The sequence below is a fragment of the Myiozetetes cayanensis genome, unplaced genomic scaffold (genome assembly GCF_022539395.1).
Source record: "Myiozetetes cayanensis isolate MyiCay16 unplaced genomic scaffold, myiCay2020 scf6-25, whole genome shotgun sequence".
NCBI lineage: Eukaryota > Metazoa > Chordata > Aves > Passeriformes > Tyrannidae > Myiozetetes > Myiozetetes cayanensis.
Genome location: NW_026087853.1, coordinates 36,818,435 through 36,839,952, shown reverse-complemented (window position 1 = coordinate 36,839,952; position 21,518 = coordinate 36,818,435). Strand labels below are relative to the sequence as shown.

General features: G+C 39.8%; 2 protein-coding genes across 2 annotated transcripts; one reads left to right on the top strand and one right to left on the bottom strand.

The window, feature by feature from the left end:
- The first annotated feature begins 219 nt into the window (after positions 1 to 219).
- On the top strand, positions 220 to 15,551 carry NUSAP1 (nucleolar and spindle associated protein 1). Its single transcript, XM_050336178.1, has 11 exons — positions 220 to 406; positions 1,654 to 1,713; positions 2,741 to 2,932; positions 3,950 to 4,118; positions 5,912 to 6,001; positions 6,689 to 6,801; positions 8,542 to 8,729; positions 10,663 to 10,847; positions 11,865 to 11,975; positions 12,585 to 12,696; positions 13,143 to 15,551. Exons 1-11 carry the CDS (start codon positions 314 to 316, stop codon positions 13,228 to 13,230), a joined length of 1,401 nt encoding a protein of 466 aa, XP_050192135.1. The 5' UTR covers positions 220 to 313; the 3' UTR covers positions 13,231 to 15,551.
- On the bottom strand, positions 15,174 to 21,391 carry NDUFAF1 (NADH:ubiquinone oxidoreductase complex assembly factor 1). Its single transcript, XM_050336177.1, has 5 exons — positions 21,188 to 21,391; positions 19,222 to 19,835; positions 17,115 to 17,300; positions 15,831 to 15,905; positions 15,174 to 15,611 (listed from the first exon to the last, which is right to left on the bottom strand). The coding sequence occupies exons 2-5, from the start codon at positions 19,717 to 19,719 to the stop codon at positions 15,471 to 15,473; spliced, it is 900 nt and encodes a 299-aa protein (XP_050192134.1). The 5' UTR covers positions 19,720 to 19,835; positions 21,188 to 21,391; the 3' UTR covers positions 15,174 to 15,470.
- Between the last annotated feature and the right edge of the window lie 127 nt (positions 21,392 to 21,518).

Genomic DNA, 21,518 nt, shown 5'->3' with positions numbered 1-21,518 from the left:
CCCGCCCTCCGAGCCCGGCGATTGGATCGCGCTTTACGGGTCTGAGCTGCCACTGGTCAGCGGGCGCGTCAATCCTAGCCGCCCGAGGCTATTGGGCAGCGAGCCGCACCGGGCCACGCCTCCCCAGCCGGGAACGCCCCAGCGCGCTTGAAAATAAGCACGCGCGGCGGGACGCGCCGCCATTGGCGGTTTCCGCGCCCCGCCCCCCGTGGCGGGTCGCAGCCAATGGGCTGGCGCGGCGGGCAGTTCGAACGGCGGGCGCGGCGGGCGCAGCGTCGGTTGGGCGCGCGGCACGAGCCGGGGTGCCACCGCCATGCCACTCGCCTCGTCCCGCTCCCTGGAGGCGCTGAAATACGCCGAGCTCCAGCGCCTCGCCAAGGCCGCCGGGCTGAGGGCCAACCTCCGTGTGAGCGGGGCGGCGGGGGGGAGCGGTGGCAGGGAGCAGAGCGAGAAGGGGTGGGGGGGAAGGTCCGGGCTATGAGGTTCCCCCTCCGCACGGCCGTGAGCCCGGGGCAGCGGGTGTCCCGCTGGGAAGGCGCCCGTCCGTCCCCGCGGGCGGTGCTCTCGGTCTGGGGCCGCAGCCGCCCTCCCCTCCCGGCGCTGGAGTCCCGCGCGGTGCGTCCCGAGAGGCGCGGCCGGGCCGTGCGCTCCCGTGGGGGCTCGGGCAGGGGCGGCGCGGGGCTCCGGCCGTCTGGCGGCACCGAGGAGGGAAGGCTGCCCCCCTCTCCTGCCCCGGCCGCTGGTGGCCCCGCTGCCCCTCTCTCGCCGCTGTCCCCGCACTGTTTCCCCGCCTCCTCCCCCTCGGTGCGCGTAGGTGTGGTGGGTCGGGTGTTTTGTTTACGACTCGGAGTCGGAGGAGCAGTGAGAGAAGGGTGCCTTCGGCGAGGGGAGCGGGTGTGCGCGTTTACCAGCCGCGCTTAAGGAAGAGAAGTTTCAGCTCTCCCCGATATCCTGCCTGGTGTAGCTGTGGCACGGCCTGGCCTCTCGTGGTAGGCGCTGCCAGCAGCGGGAGAAGTCACAAAACCTTGAAGAAAATCCACCGCTTCGGTGGAAAAGGGAATTGGTTGTCCTGACCTGACTAAGATTTTTTCCTGGAGTTTTAGTTTTTGGAGTATTTTGCTCTTAAACTCCTAGTTCGGGTTTGATTTTATGCTGATCTTTCCAATTAGGTCTTACGAGTCTCTCGTAGCCTGAATTATCGGTGGCGTGGTTTTGTTGTTATTTTGTTGCTGTAGCTGCTGAATGTATGCAAGGGACGAAAGCTGCTTTGCGTGTAGTATGGACAAGACAGAACTAACTGCAGAAATTTAATATGATTTTAATTCATGTTCAGCTGTGCAGTGTTGGTTAAAACAATCTGTCTCATTCATCCTTGAACAATTAACCTGAAAAACAGACAGACCGAAAGAAACCTAGTCTGAGAAATTTGCCTTTGTGCCTCCATGGAGGGTACGCTATGTACTTATCTGCGGCCCTAAGCACTTTCCCTAATTTACCTTGAAGGAAGACCTAGGCACCTTATTCCATCATATTCAGGGAATTTTCAGCTTGTTTGTTTGATCAATTTATAGGACACTCGTTACGTTTATGCAGATTTTTGTTGGATGACTTAATGGACTATTTGGTTCATAAATTGCTTTGATTTCCCTCCAGGCAGACAAACTGTTGGAATTATTGAAGCAACACTTTCAAGAAACAGAACAAGAAAATATGGTAATAGATGATAAATCAACTATTGTTTTTAAGAGATATAAACTTAAATTTGTGACCAGCAGGATGGGGTGTGTGATAGAGGGTGGTTTTGACCATGAACTATAATAGAAATACCTTTTTCTTTAGTGCCTGTAGCTTAATGTACCCATATGCTGATAGAAATAGGTATGCTAATGTTAGTTTTGAAGTGGCCTCTCATATGACCCAAAACTGTTTTCCTTTCAGCTGCAAAAATTAACAGTGTGTTTTTCAGCATTAGTAAAAAGTTAGTCTCTGTAAAGACTAACACCTAATTTTCATTGAACAAATCTTAATTCTTGTCTGTTTAGCTCCAGACAATAGTTCCTACCAAATGTAAAAATATTTTATTTATTTTGCATGTCTAGATAGTAATTGGAAAACATTTTGTATCTACTAAGATTTACTTACACTAACACTATAATGAAAGTGATACAGTTGCGCTATTTCCTTTATTCATTTCTTAAGCTATTATTTTCTTAATTTTTTTAAAAGTTTTCTCTAAGTGGAATTATTTTGTTGGGTGTGGTGATGTTTTTTGGTTTTGATTAAAAAAAAAAGTGGTGTCTGCTTTTTCTAAAATGTATCTCCTTTGAAGTGCTTCCTTTCAAAAACCTTTAAAGATTTGAAGGAGCGCTGTAATCCTTGTCAGCTTTTTAAAATTTTTTTTGGTGAAGAGTATTCCACAAACGTACAAATCTGGGAGGGTTGCGGCATTATGCAAGTTAGATTTCAAATATGAAATATTAGGCTTTTATAATATTAAAATACAATATAATAAAACAATCATAGAATTTATTTTGAGAGTACTCAAACAGTGAGCTTTGATGTTTAGGGAAATCTAGATACTGCCAGTTTGGTGATTACTATGCTGCTAAATGGCATGCTTCCTACTGTTTTTCCTCTGTGTGAAATACTTTTTCCATTAATAAAATTCAAACTGTCCCTGGAGTATCTAATTCATGTTTGTGTCAGGTATCTACCACATTATAGTGTTTTTCTACTACAGGATCCTGAAAAGAGTGCATCTGCTTCCATTGAATTGGATGAACTGAGCAATCAGGAGGAAATTACGCCTGATTCAGTGCGTTTTATTACAAAAAGATGTGGCAAAGAAAAGAAAATAACCAGAAAAAAGAGGAACTCCCATGAGGAAACTATTACCAGTGAAGAAAACCCAGTGCTTTCTGATGAGAAAGAGGTGATATGCATTGATTGGTTTTGTGTCTCCCCTTCCTCTGAGTGTAATTTAAACATATTTGATTTCTTTTTACCACCATTTATAGATGGTTTACACTTGTGTGTGTGTGTGTATATACATATAAGAATTACATATGTAGTGTTCTGGTATTGGACATTCTAGCACTGACTTTCCTCTATCTTAACTATGTGCTATTCCATAATAAACAGACATTACTTGCTAGTCATTGCTTCAAGGAAATAAATTCCTCTTAAGAAATATACAATACCAAGCACTTTATCTGAGTGTAAGAGTGCTCTCACCTACTTCATGATAGTATTCTGAATATTAAGCTAGTGCCAAAATTTATCTAAAACAAGGCTGTTCTCACTTTTTTAATACAGAAAAAAATTATCAGAAGTTGTACCATTGCCTAAACTTCACAATTTTTTTTATTGTGAGTGTTGTATGACTGAGGGAGAGGAAGTTTCAAGGTGAGATGGACGTAGAATTCTTTTTCTCTAGAGCTACAATGAGTGGGTAAACTAAGAACTGTCTGAAAGACTTTTACTGACCTAAGAAGGGAAATGAGGAGATGAGAAGAGTTAGAAAATTGTACAGTAACCAAAGCTCCAACAGTGAAAAGTAACATCCTCAGTGAATTTATTTTTACTTGCAAATAATTAACTTTTGTCAATAAAGGCAATTTTATACTAAAATGTTAGAGCTGTGCAGGTGAAAGCTTTCTAATATATCTGTTTGTGAAGTAACAGGGTAAGTATTTCACAGGTTAATTCAGGTTGGACTTCAGAAAATCTCAATCTCCCAACCAAAGCAGACTCAACTGTAAGGTTAGACCACAGTGCTTGGGGCTTTATCTAACCTCATATTGAAAACCCCTGATGATGGAGGTTATGCATCTCCCTGGGCAACATGTTCCACTGATTCACTGTTCTCAGAAAAACAGCCTTTCTCTGGAACAGAAAGGAACAAACAATTGGAAGAAATAGTTTAAAATGAAGTATGTTTAAATTGCAGGTGCATTCTGAAACGAAAGAAAACGAAGTGCCTCAGGATGAGCAGGGACAGAAGGTTCTCCAAAACAAGAAACAAGTAACCAAAAAGAGAGCTATTGAGAATGCAGGGATGGGTAGTGGTCAGAAGAAACAAACAGAGAAGACGTCTGTTAAAATCCAGGGAAATGAATGTAAGTAGGAAATGAAAAAAAGCAACTTTAATAATTTTTACTTCTTAAAATAATCAAGAAGTAAATTTAATTTTGTTGTGAAGATTTCTGTGGCATGTCTGATGATTAGTACTTTATTTGGGGATACCAGAAGGAAATCTGTCTGTTTTTTCTTTTAACATATTGTTACACAAATCCATAAATTCTGCACTGTAGCAGTTTTGCTGGCTTTGACTTCAGAACTCTGGACATGATGTTTTTAGTGAAGGAGTTCTCAAAAATCTGAGTATGTTTGAGCCTTGCACTTCCAAAAGGATCAGTGCCTTTTGGAATATCCCTGAGGTTGTTACTTGGCTTCTTTAACACGTGGCAAGGAAAGGAGAACTTTCTTCCTAAGGCTTCATTATCTTTTCCTACAGATGAATAGGCTTATCTTTTTTTTCCCAGGAGTAAAATTAGTAGAAAAGGACATACAGACAGAATCCTTTATAATTTGTTTGAACTACCTAATAGTATCTGTATTCCAGTGCATAATTTTTCCATACGGTTGTTTTTTTTAGCTCTTGCAACATGATACCACTGCAAATATTAATTTATCCCCCACTCCTTTGTGTATGCAGCTGACAGGAAGAAATGAGTTTTTCTAATCAATCTGATAATTCATTTGTGTTGTGAATTTCTCAAGTAAGATATATACCTTCATTTGCTCTGGTTAGGCTATGTGTATGTAGTCTGTAAACTGGACTATGGGTATTCTTGCTATTCAGTAGAATTTACAAGGACTGTCTTATGGGAGACCACCTATAATTTTGAAAGTAGCTTAGTAGGATTTCCAGTGAAGGTTATTTATAAAACAGAAGCAATAGAGTATTGTGGAGAATGCTTGGGCTGAAGCAGCATTCATCCTGACAGCTGGTACATCTCTTCCTGTAACTGTAGTTACAAGTGTCTGTACTACTTTCTGTGTTGAGGTTTTGTGTCTTGGTGTTTTGTTGGTGGTGTTTTTTGGTGGGTTTTTTTGGTTGGTTTTTTTTTGGGGGGGTTGGTGGTTTTCCTTTGTTGTGTTTGTTTTTTGTTTTTTTTCCCTCAGTAATTTCAGACAGGGAGGCTGTGTTACAGGAAAATACTATGCCTGCATTTAACGTTGATGAGTTGATTTTTCAACAATTATTTTCAACAACACCCCATTATTTGCTTCCAATGAGGGTTTCTTTCAATATATGGGTCATCTGTGTTTACTTTTAAGGGGACGTGAATGAACAGAAAAGCAAATGTTTGCTTTTTATTTGCAAATGCTGAACTTGATGTGGAGTCTTCACCTGATATTTTAAAGAAAATTAATCAGTAAAATGTGAACATGAGCTTAATAATATACCTGAGAGCAGAGATGGAAAAAACCCAACTCAGACTCTCTGTATGTATATAAGGCAGTGGCAGAAAAGGTGGGCAAAAGGTATTTTTTCTTTATTATCAACATTTAAAAAACACAGTTCACGGCCTGTGAAGTTAAACTTGCTTTTGCTTACCACAAGCACAGTTCTCTTTTTAACTTTCTCTGTGAAATATTTTATTATCATAAAATACTAACCTAATAGGACTGTAAGATTCATGCTGGGCTTGTAGTTTGTCAAGACATGGTATTACTGACAAACCAATTAAAACAAGACATATTCCAGCTCTTTTTATTTCTCAAAACCGAAACCCGCTTTGATGAGATGAGGTGTGTTTTAGAACAAATTCTTTTAAAACCATTGTGACGACTTAAAAATGTTTTCCAGGAGTTCTAATGATTTTGTCTAATCTTACTGTGCCAGGTGATGCTCATAATGCAGGCGGGAAGACCCCTTTATCTGTAGGCTGTGCACCTAGGTCTGCAAAAACAAGGATGAAAGCTACTACACCAAGTAAGATAACCTACCGTCTTTAGAAATAGATGTGTTTTGCTGTGTGTAATGGGAGATGTGGCTTAGTTTTTTATCACTCAGATTTCTATTTTTGCTCAAAGAAGAGAACATCCTCTCTTTAAAAATCAAGCAAACAAAAAAATTTCCCAAAGGTTACATTTTAAGGTATATATTCCAACTTGTAAATTCAAAGTAGTAAATGTTATAAGACTGTTATTGAACATTTTGATGTCTTTGGGATATAATACTTGCATTGATTTTCAAAGAGCAGGAATACATGCTATTATTCCTGCTTATTTAGTTTTCACTTTATAAATACTACTGTTGTGCTATATTACTATGCATTAGCTCATTTTCATCACTTCTTAAAATGAATTTATTAGTTTAAATTTAGAAGTACTGTTTTCTTTAACTGCAGAATTTGGGGGTTAGGTTAGATGATCTTTAAAAGTCCCTTCCAACCCAAACAGTTCCATGAATCTGTAATTCTCCAGAGCACGCACCAGGTAACTGGTCACAAAGCTGGTGAAATAGGATCTTTTTCATAGTGTTTGGCCAGCTGTGTATGCAGTCTTTAATTAGAGGGATACTTTTTCTTTGAGGCCATAACAATAGGCGTTGAAAAATTCTCCTATTAAGTATTAAACTTCCTTAGAGCATATTACATCTGTGAATCTTCTTTCTTAGACTTTAAAAAGTTGCACGAGGCTCACTTCAAGAACTTGGAATCTATTGCTGACTACATGGAGAGGAAAAAAAAAAGGAATGAAAACTGTACCAGTTCTCTCAGCACAGTCAAGGTAACCGATAACAGAGGAAGATATCTGTTGTTCCCATATTCATTTATTTCCAGGGCCTCTCTGTAAAAGTCCTTGTAGAGTCTCTTTAGAGCAGTAAGTAGCTGGTCATGTGAACAAGCAGTGGAATATTATGATGAATGAAATTTATCTTAGTCCTATATAACTAATTATATATAGTTATTTGTATATAACATTGTTTTGTCGAGGGATGAGAGGCAGCACAAGAGAGAGACACAGACATGAACTTTAAAGAACAAGTGTATAAATTTACTATAGTTCAACCCAGCAAAGAATTACAAAAGGATAAGCTTCGCAACGCACCTAATCATTACTACAAAGAGTGTCTCTAGTGATTAAGAAAGATACATCACCAGCTGCCTTTTAATGCAACATCATCCAGACCCGCAGGTCAGCTGGGGAGCCCCAGTTGCAGTGACGGATCTGAGAACCACTCCCGGTAACTGGCAAATCCTACGCAGTGTGTTCACTCATAGGTGAGGCTTCCACCTTCACTGTGAAAAGGGCCCAGCTTTTATTGGTAAACAAACAAGCTTACATCACTGCTTAGTGCAGAAAAATGTCTGAATTTCTTCTCTCCTGGAGTTTCACCCAAAGCCTGGCCAGGGCTCAGAGGAAAATCAAGGGAGTCAGTTTGGACCATATAATGTTGAACATTAATGGATAGAAATCTTCACTAATAAGCAGATACCAATATGTCTTACCAACAAGCATGCATGTTTACACAGGTGTAGTCTTATCACACTACATATTTTACAAATGATTATACAGAATTTTGGCTAATAAGCAGATAGATGACTAAATACAACATTAGGTTGGAAGGTTCATCTAGAGGTCAACTCTGGCTTAGGGCCTGTTGTTCAGGCCTCAGCACTTCCAACGTATATGTTATATAACTTTTTATATATTAACAGTGTATAGCTATAGGAACCAACAAATAACTTGTTTGTTTTGAGTTAAAATAATTATGTCACAACCACTTCAGTGGAAGATCTGGAGGTTTTGTTTACAACTGTTTGAATTGCTGCAGAACTTAAGGGGATAGGTTGCCTTTCAAAGAGCAGGAATTAAATATTCATTTCCTCTTTTGTGCCTAAAAGGACTATTGTCCAATGGCTGCATATGACTCTCTTTTAAAATAAATGCAACATATATTGTTTTTAGTGTCCCTGACACTCAGTTCTTACCTCTAACCCTTGTGTGGGTCAAAGCTGCTAACAGAACCTCTTGCAAGTGTAGCCAACCCTAGAGAAGTGACAGCAATGTATCAATGAATCTATAAATATGTCAGTGGATATAGAATTGTTCAGGTTGGAAAAGACCTTTAAGATTGTTGAGTCCAACCATTATCCTAGCACTGCCAACTCCATATCAAAACAGTAACACTGAAACTCCTGAACATTACATTTCTTTTCTTTATGGCATACATGTATCAATGCTTACTTGAGACAGATTACTATTGGCAGGTGCTGACCAAAAAAATCAAATCCCTTAAAAGCATCAGAAAAAGGAACTTCATATAACAGTTCTAAGGTATGTCTTTCCAGATCAGGATGAGTTTAAAAACAATAAAACTATTTATGTTTTTATGCTTTCAAAGAAAGGGAAAAAAACTGAAGAGGCTGTATGCTTATGATTTGCTATGTATTTTCTCTTCCTCTTGGCTACTGTTCAGATAAATTTTTAGCAGAGTCTCGTAACTCATTATTTGATTTTCCCTAGAAACGAAACAGTGGCAAAGCACTTTTATTCAGCCCACATCCAGCAAGGGGCAGATTCTCTACCACCTGCACTCCTGGTAACCTCCGGCGCTCACCACGCAATTCTCTGAATGCTGCAAATCGGAGTATTTTGTCCCAGAAATCTTCATTTAATCCTTCTGTTCTTTCAACATCCAAAATGAATGTCAGGTAAAATGAACAAAACAAAACTAACAGCAAGCCATTTGATACAATACACATGAAATAATCAACACTGTGATTTTGCTACCTTATTTCTATTCTAAACATGAATTGTGCAAGACCAGTTCTGATTACTAACTTTCAACCTAGCATTATAGCTGGTTTAATCCTTACTGTGCTGTTACTGTCTCGCTTCTTCGTTTTTATGTCTGTTGATAGCAGAATCTTGCATCTCAGCCTCCATTTTGCTAAACCAGGCAAGCAAATTATTTTTCTTACTGCGTTAGGTTTTCCATTTTGTCAGACAACCTATCTGTTACATCTAAATTAATTTATCTTTGAAATTTCTTAACCAGAACTGTATTCAGTATTCCAGGTGAGTCTTGCAATGGACTCATCATTTGGGGTTTTTAGCTAGTCTCTCTTCCTTTTCCTCTATTTTCCCTCCCTCTCAGTGTCACAGCAGTGATCATCTTGTGATTGACTACTATAAGCAGATTGTTTCTAGCAGATGGGAACTAAGTTGACACTAGTAAGTCATGAGGAATTGCTAAATGAGTGAACTCATACTCAATGCTACTATTTTATCACATTTCCTTTTAAAACATCATGTGTATGTCATTATTCCTCCACAGTAATCTAGTTCTCTATTAATGTTTGTTTCATGAATTTGTTATTAAAGAAATTATTAATAAGCTAATAAAATTTATTGAAGTTTTCATCAAGAAACCTTTTAAATGATGGAATTAAAAGGACAGTGTTTATGGTATTCCTTTGACAAACATCCTTTTGCTTGTGTTTCTTTTAGTGAGTCCTTGTCTGTACTATTCCTTAATTGGTTTCTAACCATTATACTAATTCTGTCTTTAATCATTTTACTAAACTTTCCAAGGTGACTGAAGTTCTAATTAGACATTCTCACTTGCTAACAATACATGGTTGTTCTCAGGTCTTGGTTGTGTAACTGCCCACTTCTTTTATGACCTTCACTTTTCAACTTTTGCATGCCAAGGTTAAAACTGCTGGAGCTTTTTGTCCCTGAATAAAATGTATGTGGACTTGTTGTTATTGTGAGGTCAGATAATGCAACTTCTAATATGGATATCTGATAATTTTATGTGACTTTGGAATGCAGGTCTTTTGCTGTTCAAAGGTCAAAATCAAGTTTATAAGCTTACTAGCTTTGTTTCTAGTTTTAAAGTCCTCTTTTTGATTTCAGTAAATAACAAATGAAAAAAATAACCATAAACTTGCTAGCCCACAAAACATAGCTTTCTTCAACATATACTCACTGCCTTTCCAAATCTTGCAGGCTTTTAGCTTATTCTCAGTACCTTTTTGATAGGGGTGTTACTTCATGCAAGATTTTGAATTTTCTTTTATCTGTTTATATATATATATATATGTATTCACACATACACATTAAAAATGTGTATATACACATACAGCACATATGTGCATCTTGGTATGCAAGTAACTTGTGTATTCTGACTAAAATTTTGAGCTTCATCTTGTAGATCTTTGAGTTCCAGCATTCTGTTAGTTAATTTTCTTTCAGTTTTTCTTAATTTGAATTTTAAAATTAACAATAGTGACACGTAATGCTTTCCTACAGAATCCAAATCTAAAATAAATCATATCTGTTGGTGAAGAAATCTACTATCTTATTGCATCGAAATACATTTGCTCTCCAAAACAACAAACGAGTTCTTTGTAATTCCTAATATCCTTTACTGCTATTGATGATGGCTCGTAACTTGAAAACTGTTATACCAGCAAGGCATTTTAGTGCAATTGATGCGCGAGCTGTGAATATCTTATATATGCAAGAACATCTTATATATGTAAGAAAAACAGAATGCAGAACTTTCTGTATTCTAGCACATTGCTTACGTTCCTTGTAGGTGACTAAATTTGTCTTCATATTTCTAACTATTTTCAGGTTCTCAGAAGCCACAAAAGATAATGAGCACAAACGCTCTCTTACCAAGACTCCATCTCGAATGTCTCCATACGTGCAGGAGATTTGCACACCTGACACTCAAAAGAACTGCAAACCAATAAGTCTGAAAAACAGCAAGGGAAATGCAAAAAATGATCTGCCTGCACCAAAGGGTAAAGTGGATGGTGAATATTTGGCTCTTTCAGATCAAGACTTTTGTCTTAGTGAATAATTATTATATAAATTTTTAATAACACAGTGTCATGTAGTCCCAGGTCTTAACTTAATTCTCTAATTTATGACTGATTTGTTAGAAACTGCAGTAGTTTTTTGTTTCATTTGTTTTCCAGTGGCTTGAGTAAAATGGTTGGGTGCCAAGACTTAAACATATGGTACCTGGCTATGTACAGAAGAGAGGATAGAAAACCTTCTGGACCTTTAGGGATTACGTAGCAAAAGGTTCATATTGCAGATACATGGAGATCCTGTCTGTGGTGACAGGAGTTTCCGATGCCTTCTCAGAGATCTCATTCTCCTCATGGGGTTAGCATGCATTAGGCTTTTAGCTATGTTTTAGGACAATCTGTTATTACCAGCCTCAGTAACTCTGATTAATTCCAGAACTAAAACTAAGTAAAAACAGAAGTCTTCTGATTGCTCACAATCTCCGCGCCAGCACAGCTCTGCTATCCAGCCATTGATACCTTTAGTATCACCAGCCTATTAGCACAGGCCAAGAACCCAGAGCTTCTTGGTTTACTCTGTAACAGTATTAATGTTTTTAAGGGGAAAACAAAGCTCCATGTTGATCTGAAGCTGATCTGTCCTGAAGGAACGCTTCTTTGTTTAATGTGAAAAGCCACGCAGTTCCACACAGAGACTAGAGAACACAGTGTGCTCAGAAGTGTATTAGAAAAACACGTGAAGCTGTATATGCTCTTGGATAGTCCAATCATACTAAAAGGGCTAGAAATTCTGCAACTCTTGCCCTCTCCAGACCTTGAAACTCCCTATTTCAAGTAAGCTGTATTTGTGCAATTCTACTGTTAGAGGTAGCAGACAGTAGCACTTAAGGGCTCTTTCTTTGGTCTTAATAATTGTAAGATGGTCTTCACAGGCACTTCCCAACTTTGTGTACAGCTACACACAAAGCTACTCTTACTCTTGCTGCTATAATAATGATATTGTGATGCCTTTTGTAGTTATCACTCCCTTCAAATTTGGAGCTCAACCTGCAGAATCCACAAGCACTAAGAAGACATTTGATCTCAAAGCAAGTCTCTCAAGGCCCCTTCGGTATCAGCCACATAAAGGTACTGTGATCCTTTGCAGCTTGTGTTGGTCACATGCCTTATGCTCAGCTGCTGGCAGGGAGTACTTGGGAGGCATTGATACAAATCGTGATAGCAAAGTCTTTTCTCGTCTCTTTTCCTTTCTCTCTGGATTCCCACACAGTCTGTGGACTGATGTTAAATTTCTACATAATATATGCTCCAAGAGCTTCACTACTGAAGATTAAGACTTTATGACTAAAAGTCCATCAATACGAGAATAAGCACCCTTGTATTCCACCGAATGATGTTATGTACAGGAAATAGGAAACATTCCTTACATAATTGGACTTTTTTTTTTTTGACGTGCACTATTGTTTGAGAAGCTGAACTTTGTGTGGTGAGTTCTAATTCTAGGTACAGTCACCTGTTACTACTTCTAGAAGGACTATTGTAGGGAATGGGCTGGTGAAACTGATAGTACACTTGAAATGCATATGGAATGCTGAAACTGATAATACACAGCTTGAAAATGCACTTCATCCTAAGGTCAACCAGCAAAAAACATGCTAGCTAGGATAAAATTCATGATAAGAAGTTAAATACACAGTTACTAAACTAATAGTCTCTCTTTTTACCCTTAAACCACAGGACGACTAAAACCGTGGGGAGAATTTAAAGAAAACACCGTCCTCAATAAGTCTGGTGGTAGCAATATCTCTTCACGTAAGAAAGATTACAAACAGCCGCATCTCCAGACAAGGTTAGTACACCACTGGTCTTTGTATGAGTACTGTTACTTAAAATAATACGTCTCATTCTTCTTGAGATTTAAATATGCAGTGCAGGAAACAATACTTTTGTATTAAAGCTATTTTTGTTTTCAATATGAGGAAGGCCAGCAAGGATGGCCACTCTGATTCTGTTAGACTTTTTTTTCCATGAAAGTCATCAGTGCTAGAGTTTGGAGATTTACCTTTACCTTGAAAGAAGCTGGCAACAGACATGTTGCTACCTTGAATGTTTATGTCTAAGAAGCATGTTCTGTGAATGTGTGTTCAGTCCAAAATGATACTGTTCTCTCTAGTGGCAAATGCAGCACACTGATTAAAGTGGTGTTAAGCACTGGTCAATTTCAGATTACTTTGGTTGCTTCTCTACCTTTAATGTAACTTGATATGGTCCATCTCTCTTCTTTTTCCCCTTTAGGGAAGAAAGGCGTGAGAAACATGAGCAAGAGAGAAAAAAGAAAAAGGCTCAGGCTCTCGGAAACCGTAGAGGAGTATCTGCATGTTAGGATGAATAAGAAGTATCTAAGAAATCCCTGTAAATATTGTTCCTGTCCTGTAAATATGTGTGCTGTCTGTGTATGGCTCATGTTACTATCAGCTAGTGGAATCCAGAGAACAATTAATGAGAACTTGTATCTGAGCATAATATTTCTGTGATCAACTTCTCCAATGAGATGAGAGTTCTAGACTTTCAGGAGCTTAGAGCTCTCTCTTGTTGCTTCATAATGTTTTAACTAATTTAAATAAACATGTTAAAGAAGGAAATGTAAGTGTGAAAAAAAGATGCTCAAGAAGCCTCCTTGCAGAACAGACTTCTGCACCAGCATGCATTTGTTGCCCACTAGAATGCAGGCTTTGGATAGCAAGCATTGAAATGTTCCACTTGTAAATTACAGGAATTGGAGATACCTGTTTTCCAGATAAATCCTTAAATTCTCTAAAAGTTAGAGCAATTATTCAGCATTTCTAATTTGCATGCTTGTGGCATAGTAGAGAATTTCAAAGAGAAGAAAAAATATGCAAGCTCTCTGGAAAACTAAAAGCTTGCAGCTTAACATAATTATAAGCTATCTTATTTTAAAAAAAGTCACAACTGAGAATTTACAAATTACCAACTGAATGCTTTGAACAGTTAAGGTTGCTTTGTTCCTTTCTATGGTAAATAGCAATGCTAACAATTCTTTTGCTTTTCATCTCTATGATGCTTAAAAGAGATTGTAGTGTTGAGGCACATTGAATACCTTAGATTTAAAAGCAGTTGTTACTTTTACTTTTAAAAAATACATAGAAAAGCTGTCTGGATTTGTTATGGATAGAACTGAAAGAGTAATTTACGAGTTGTAATCTCAGATATTGAGCAATAAATGTTTCACTGAATTTAGTGTCCTATCAAATATATGTCGAAATGTCAAGAACAAGTAACTTTTTTTATGACATTAATGGGGAGGAAATTGGTATTTTGTATATATGGTGTTATCAGTGGTTATATTATCTAGTGTACCATGTATAACTGCTTCCTTAGTGTAGCAATAGTTTTGTTTACACTTGTATTTACTACTCCACCTCTTTCTCTTCGCCATGTTTTCCTTACCAACCAGCCTGCCTACCACTTCATGAAAGCATGCTTGGTCTGGTATCTTTAGAAACAATAACCCTCACTCCTCTTTTGCACTTAAGCTGTTGAATTCTGTGCAAAAGGAAAGTGATAGTACAAGATATTGTTTCAGCTTGCTTTATTGTGGTCACTTCCATATAAAATACAGGTATATTTAATATCTGTAAAGTATACTTCAACAAGGTCCCGGTGGAGGAGGACAGCTGAAACAAGACCATTCAGCACTTACTTTGTAAAGTGTTTCTTGAATTACTGAAAACTAGACTTCTCAGAAAAAAGGAGGTTTTGAGCTTCTGTGCCACCAGCTGAGGCTGTGACTTCTTGCACCATAGCTGAGTTAGGCTAATTGCACATATCAGAAGTGTGATCTGCTCTGCCCTGTAAAGGTGCTAATCAAGCCAAGCTAAGCTGTGACTCCTCAGGGGGCAGACAATGCTGAGGATTTCCTCCCAAACCTCCTCCAGAGCACTACTTTTCTCCAACAACCCTAGCTCTGTAACACTGTAGGATTATCCTCAAGACCTCTCAAGGAAAACCCAAGCCTACTGCGTAGCTACTGTTTCAATCTTGGCAGCAGCAGATTTTTCTTTTTTTAGCTATCCAGAGTAACTAAAGCTAAAGGTTGAAATCTTTTTGAAGGTCTTTTCCACTTCTTAGTGCTGCTGTTTGTAAATTTCAGCCAGCTGAGTCACACTTAAGCACCAGTCATCAGGGCATTAATTCTCATCAGACTTTTTTTGTTTAAAACCAGCAGGTTCCAGTGTTTTACAACTGTCAACAAACCATGTAATGTATAAAATGAAAGTGGTGTACAAAAAAATAACTACAACAAGCTCATGAAATACTTTTTATTTTAGTAAGGGTCAGGATAGAAGCCAAAACTTACCCAAGGAAGAGTTACTACTTCGTAAGAACATATCACAACTCCCCTCAGGCTAGGTGCAGTACGTGTCTGTACATTCTCGCCAGGATTCTGCATTTGGAAGCTTCAAGATGCCAGTGGTGTCAAACTTCAGGCAATTATCTCTTTAATGTTTACAGAGCATCTTCAAGTTGTTGTAAGCCATGTGTTAATATTTTATAAAAAGGAACCAAATATCTGAAGAATGTCCCAAAGGAGACCAGCCCACCTTAGACTGGAGTATTCTTGTCATATGTTTCATAGGCAAATTCTTCTGTATGAGCTCTATCATTTAACAGGCCAATAAAATCTATCTCCAGCTGGAATGGACCATCTATTTTATCTCCGATGGTGAATCCAAGGGTACTAATCTAATTAAAAGATACATAGAGTAGAACAGTGTTTATAATGTTACAATCAAACCCAATTGTGCCTCCCACTCCATATTTTACAAACAGTTCATGGCTATCCACTTTGAACTAGTATTTGCTCAAAATACAACAGCATTTCTTAAGGCTTACAGAGCAGTTGTGTGTTCCTTATACTGCCTTTTCAAAAGAAATTTCAGAGAAAACCTATAGAAAACTTGCCTTGTCTAGCCAGATAGGATGCTGACTATCCTGGACTCTTCCCCGACTGGAGAGAAAGAATTTGGAGAATGGAATCTGACATAAATAAAACAAACCAAGAGTTTAGTGTCACCAGTATATAGAATAGAACCTTAAGGAAATAAAAAAGCCTGTTTTAGTAAAAAAAAAAATAACACTGCTACATCTGGTACAGCATTAGTTGGGTAGATAAAACTGGCACAAAGAAATGTGCCAACATTAACTCTTTCAAACGGCCACTTGCAGCCAGCGCCAGGCCCTCCTGTTCTGCGGTGGCTGTAGCCATCATGCAGGGTGTTACCCTGTCAGGATACAATGAGGGGCTGCAGCATAGAAAAGGGCTGTTTACATCGAGAATATCTCCTTCCAATAACATGTCAACATAAAACAGATATTATTGAAAAGTCTGACACGTGCACATTGGCAGCTCGTGTGTACCCAGGCTGTGGATTTCACAGTACAAACTTTGTACTGAGACATCAGTACTTCAGCAAAGCAATTCAGAATAATGTAAAAATTACTTTGAATGCAGTGGGAACAAGAAAGAGGAGGGCTGGCTGCTGAGGGTGAGAGGAAAACAACCAAGCCAGCAATGACACAATGACTTCCATCCTCATGACTCCTCATCTGTGAAACAGCAGGCTGTTACCATATGACTGGACAATGGTATTATGAAGCACTCAATGCCAATTCGTAAGGATGTGCAAACCTCATCATTGTCATCAGCCAATTATGAAAGGTCCCCAAGTTGCACCAGAAAAGAGCTGCAACTAATATTTTTTAAAAATATTATTTTGTGTCACAGATTCAAGGGTCACAAATGACAAACCACACCTCTGAGTCTCTGATTGACTCCAGCAAGGCTGCGGATTAAGCAAATCCTGTCACAGGGAACAAATCCTATGCCAGCCTATGCCCATTTGTATTACAGATAAAAGGGTTATCACAGAGAATATTCATGGCATTACCTGCTAAACTTCAATTGCTGTATCTATCCTAATACTCCAGTAATAGCCAACAGCAGGCATTTAAGCAAACAGATAGTGGATGAAATCTTTAATACAATTGACACACAGCAGGCCCTTCCACAATCCAGTTTTGGGAACTTTCAAGCCAAAGGCACATGTCTGTTTTATAACAAAAACTGAATGGACAGAAATAATGCAACAGAAATAAACTGTGACTGTTGAAAGAATTCCCCTTCCACAGTGTTTTGGCCACACACCCCAAGACAGTCTCATTAGAATTAACGACTCATTAGTTTACCTTTATTTCCTCCCAGTATGGGCCTCCTCGGGTGAACATAAAGTAGTTATAGAGGTCATCCTTCTGATGAGAGAAGTAAGGGTCTGTATAAATGTTTACCATCCAAGGTCTGCCATCACCACGGACACGTAAATACAGACTGTTGAAGTTTGACCAGTCAAAATACTTCTTCCTCCTAAAAGATCCCTACAAATTATTAATAAATAGAATTATTTCTCCTTAATAAGGGAAACTTTTATTATGAAGAATAGAGCACTGTTGCTTTGATCACTGCCCTCATTATTATGAAAACTTTGGATGATTCTTTCATCACACTGGCTGCTGAGCTCACTTGACTTCCTTCAGCACTGTATTAGAGAGCCTACAAATTGCAATATTACTACCCTGAGGACTAACGCTTTCATTATAAGCCACAATCTTTTAAGTGTCGGAAATCAGATCTTTCTAGGACTGAATTCCCCACCAGGCAAGTATACAAATGCTATAGTGATGGATCAGTAGTTATGTAGTTCATTAGGTTTAATGTAGTTCATTAAGCTTAATATTCTGTGGTCAGTTCTAGATTATTCAGAGATGATGACAGGAAATTGAAGAAGTGGGATAATTTATCCCCTGTAATAACCTCCCAATTGAAGACTAACATAAGCACTGGGAGCATTTAATGCTTTCCAACACTTTTTTTCATTAATTGTGCATAATGATACCAATTGCAAGCATGTCTAATTCTCAACAGCATTTTTTCCAAAGATCTGCACCTTTGTTGCCATTTGCACACAGGCAGATCCAAGAGTCTTCAGAGACTTACACTGAGGTCGCTTACAGCAAGGGTCAGGCTTATTCCTGACCAGAATTGCTTAAATGAAGTCAAAATTAGCACCAAAAATTCAGATGTTTCCCCTTTATTTTACACTACTACTATGGGTCACATATCAACCAGCCTTCTACCAACTCATCTTGTAGATAACAGGATGACTAGATCATCAACATATTAATACAAGGCCTGTAGCTACTTGATTGTATAGTTTTGACAGTTTTCAGCCATTCTACTTATATAAAGAAGAGTCTTTGTATTTATGTTTTCACCCTCCATTTTCAAACTGCCTTATAAAGATGGACTGATACACTTCACTTCTTCAAAATTATGAGGTGAAAGTTTGAGTCATATCTGCACAAATCAGTAGCAGTCACGAGAATTTAATTCAGACCAGATTCCACTTGTTGTTCCACTTGTCTGACCCACTGTCACCATTTTAATTGGTTTTCCTCTGTTTCTTATTTACCCACTGATTTTGCTACTGATACGTTTTTTGCTGATATGTTCTGGTCTTCAAGATTCTGGCCAAGAAATGATCTTACCTGTGTAGTTGTGCTGAGACACAAACAACAGAACAAACTAAACAGTTTAGGATTTTAGACACTGAGTCAAAATGTTCCTTTGCTTTTAAAGGTGCTTAGAAATAAGGAATGAAACAAGCAGTGTCAACAACAAGCACATTCATTTCTGGTTCTATTTTGCTCAATTCTGAGCTATCAAAGATCTGTGTCTCCCTTTTTCTGATGTACAGTAAGAGGTGGACCTTTAAAAATTTCAGTTCAAAGCATTCTTTTCTTTCCTGTGAGAAAAGACGATGAGCTTGTTCACCCTAACCAAGTTGGATGAATAGACCAAGTTAAAGCCCAGAAAACTTTTCCTTATGATATATTCACTTAACTTCAAATTTAGAGAGACATCTAATTTAACCATATCAATTCTGAATGTAATGATTCATTTGGACTCAATGATCTTGGAGGTACTTTCCAACCTTAATGATTCTACGATTACAGATCCTCCATTTGCAAGGATGCTGCAAATGGGTCTCTCTATGGTACATAAGCAAATGATCAAACACATATTATTCCTTTTCTAAGGAAAATGAAATCCAAGAAAAATTTTAGTTCCTTCCAGGTCAAAGGATACAGCAGCAATGACATCCCTGAAAGAATATCTAATACTGAAAGTGATCAGTTTCAACTGCAGTAAACAGCAGGCCACTTGCTTTCACTGGGATTACACAAACATGCCCTCAGATTCAGTAGCAAAGCTGTGCAAACATGGAGCTGTACTTACCAGTTGTGGTTTAGCTCTCATACTACAATATCCACTGTATTTTGTCTCCCCATCACGAGGTACTTCCGTATTGAGGGTTCCGTACAGCATAGCACCCTGGTTATTCCTACCCAATTTGAGGTAAACTTCACTTTTCCCTCCAATCTCTACATCAGAGGAAATAATCCATTTATTTAAATCTTCTTGGCTCCGAAACTGCCATACCACCCTCGTCTGTTCCAACAGGTACTGACTTAATGGACGGCCTTCAGGTCCTACTAAGTGATTTCGGGTTTCCTCCTTCAGTAAGCTTAGCTGAGTCTTTAAGACATCAAAGCCCTTCTTAAAGCTGAAATCAGCATTCTGCCACAATGGTTTTTTCTCAGGCTCTGCCCCTGGCCTCCTGTAGCTGCTGTACAATTTTGAATGGCTGAGGAGAGGTCCAAGCAATTGCAGCAAAGTTTTTTGCCTGCAGCATCCACCACGCAAGGCAGCACCGTTCAGCAACATCACAGTCATATTGGTAAACCTGAAGAATTCACTTCCAGTAAGGCAATGAATGGGTTGGAAATTAAGTGAACAACAAAACTAGTATCCAGAGCTGTCTTGCTGTAGTTACTGTAGCTGATCTTCACCTTTAATACAAAAAAGGAAAGGTCAAAAAAAATTGCATATAGGATACTTGTGAAACGGTTTAATTTTTAAAACTGATGTTAGCTAGAAATCTAAGTCATTGGAAAAAGGAATGAAAAAAAATCAATAATTACGTTTCCTCAGAGTATTTCTTGACTTCCACACCCCCCACAATGTGAAATCCCCAGGCAAATAAGAAAACTCATGTAAAACACCTTAAATAAAACTGGAAACCCCCCCAACTCCTATTCATTCTTCCACTGTAAATAAGTTTAGGTGCAACACCAGCAAAAACAATCCAAGAAGCTTTCTAAAAGCTGATAAACAAAGTATTATCCCCTGCAAGAAAACCACAAATTCACAACAGGCAGACCCTGCTGCCACCAGGACCAGACTGACAGTCTCATTTGACAGTCAGATGACAAGACTTTTCAGATAAGAAGTCCTGCAGCAGCCATACTACACGCCTCATCCAGCTCCTTGCCCCCATCAATGTACCCAGTTTAGGATCACGGAGACGATTGCCGAGACTGAAAAAGACTGCAATTCAATAAGGTGTTTTTTTAGTAAAGCTTTGGAAAAATTCTGAAAATCTTCTCTATGCTTCTGCCTGTATCACTGTTGGTAGGAGCAGGTCTGCCACATTGCTATTCTCCAATTCATAAAGGTGAGCCTTAACATTCAATGCTCTGTACAGAGGCTGTTACCTGTGACTCATAAAATTAGACACTTTCTGGGGTTTGATTTTTTTTAATGCCACAGAATAAATCCAGAAATTATGTCAAATGCATTCAGTTTCTCTGAGCTTTTAAGAATGGAATATCCCACATATACTGGCACTCTACAGATATTCACCTCATGCCACGTGCCTCCCTTAACCCACGGTAAAATCCACTGCCCTTCTCGCACTCCAATGATGTTGTGCACTGTGGGCTAAAGCTGCAGTGAAGGAATTCACATTTCTGTCCACCACGAATTCAGTAAGACTGGAGGAAAGTTCCCGAACAGGAAAACCCTGACTCCTCTCCTTGTTTCCCCCGAGTACCAAGGAGGAGATAAATGGTGAATTTTAATACATTTTGCTTTTGCCCGATCTTTGGCAAGTCTTCAGCAGCTCGCCGGTGTAGCGCCACCACGACCTACCGCCCGGCAGTGCGACGACGCCTCGGCTTCAGCCGCGGCCCGAGCACCGGGAGGGATCCCGCCCGCCCTCCCGATCCCGGCGGGCAGGGGCGAGGCCGGCACAGGGACACCGGCGGTCGCGGCCTGTCCCTGCAGAGCGGCCGCCTCGGCCGCTCCCGCCCCGTGACCGACAGACCCAGCTCTGCCGCCGCCGCCTCCGCCGCCGCCTCACCTTCCCGCCACCGCCGCGGGTCCGCCGCTCCCGGGCCCGCCGCGGAACGCGCACCGCGCCGCTCCTGTTCCGCCGCCAGCGGCGGCCGCAGCCGCTGATGTCCCGCCCGCTCCGGCGGCCGCGGCGCGATCCTTGGTGCGATCCTTAACGCGACCCTTGGCGCGATCCCTGGCGCGATCCCTGGCGCGATCCCTGGCGCGACCCCTGGCGCGATGCCTGGCGCGATGCTCTCCCGCCGTGCCTTCCCTCTCTCCCTCCCTCCCTCCCTGCGGGTGCCTCAGGACCGCGGGGCCCGCGCGAGCACCGCTCGCAGCTCCGCGCGGGGACAGCG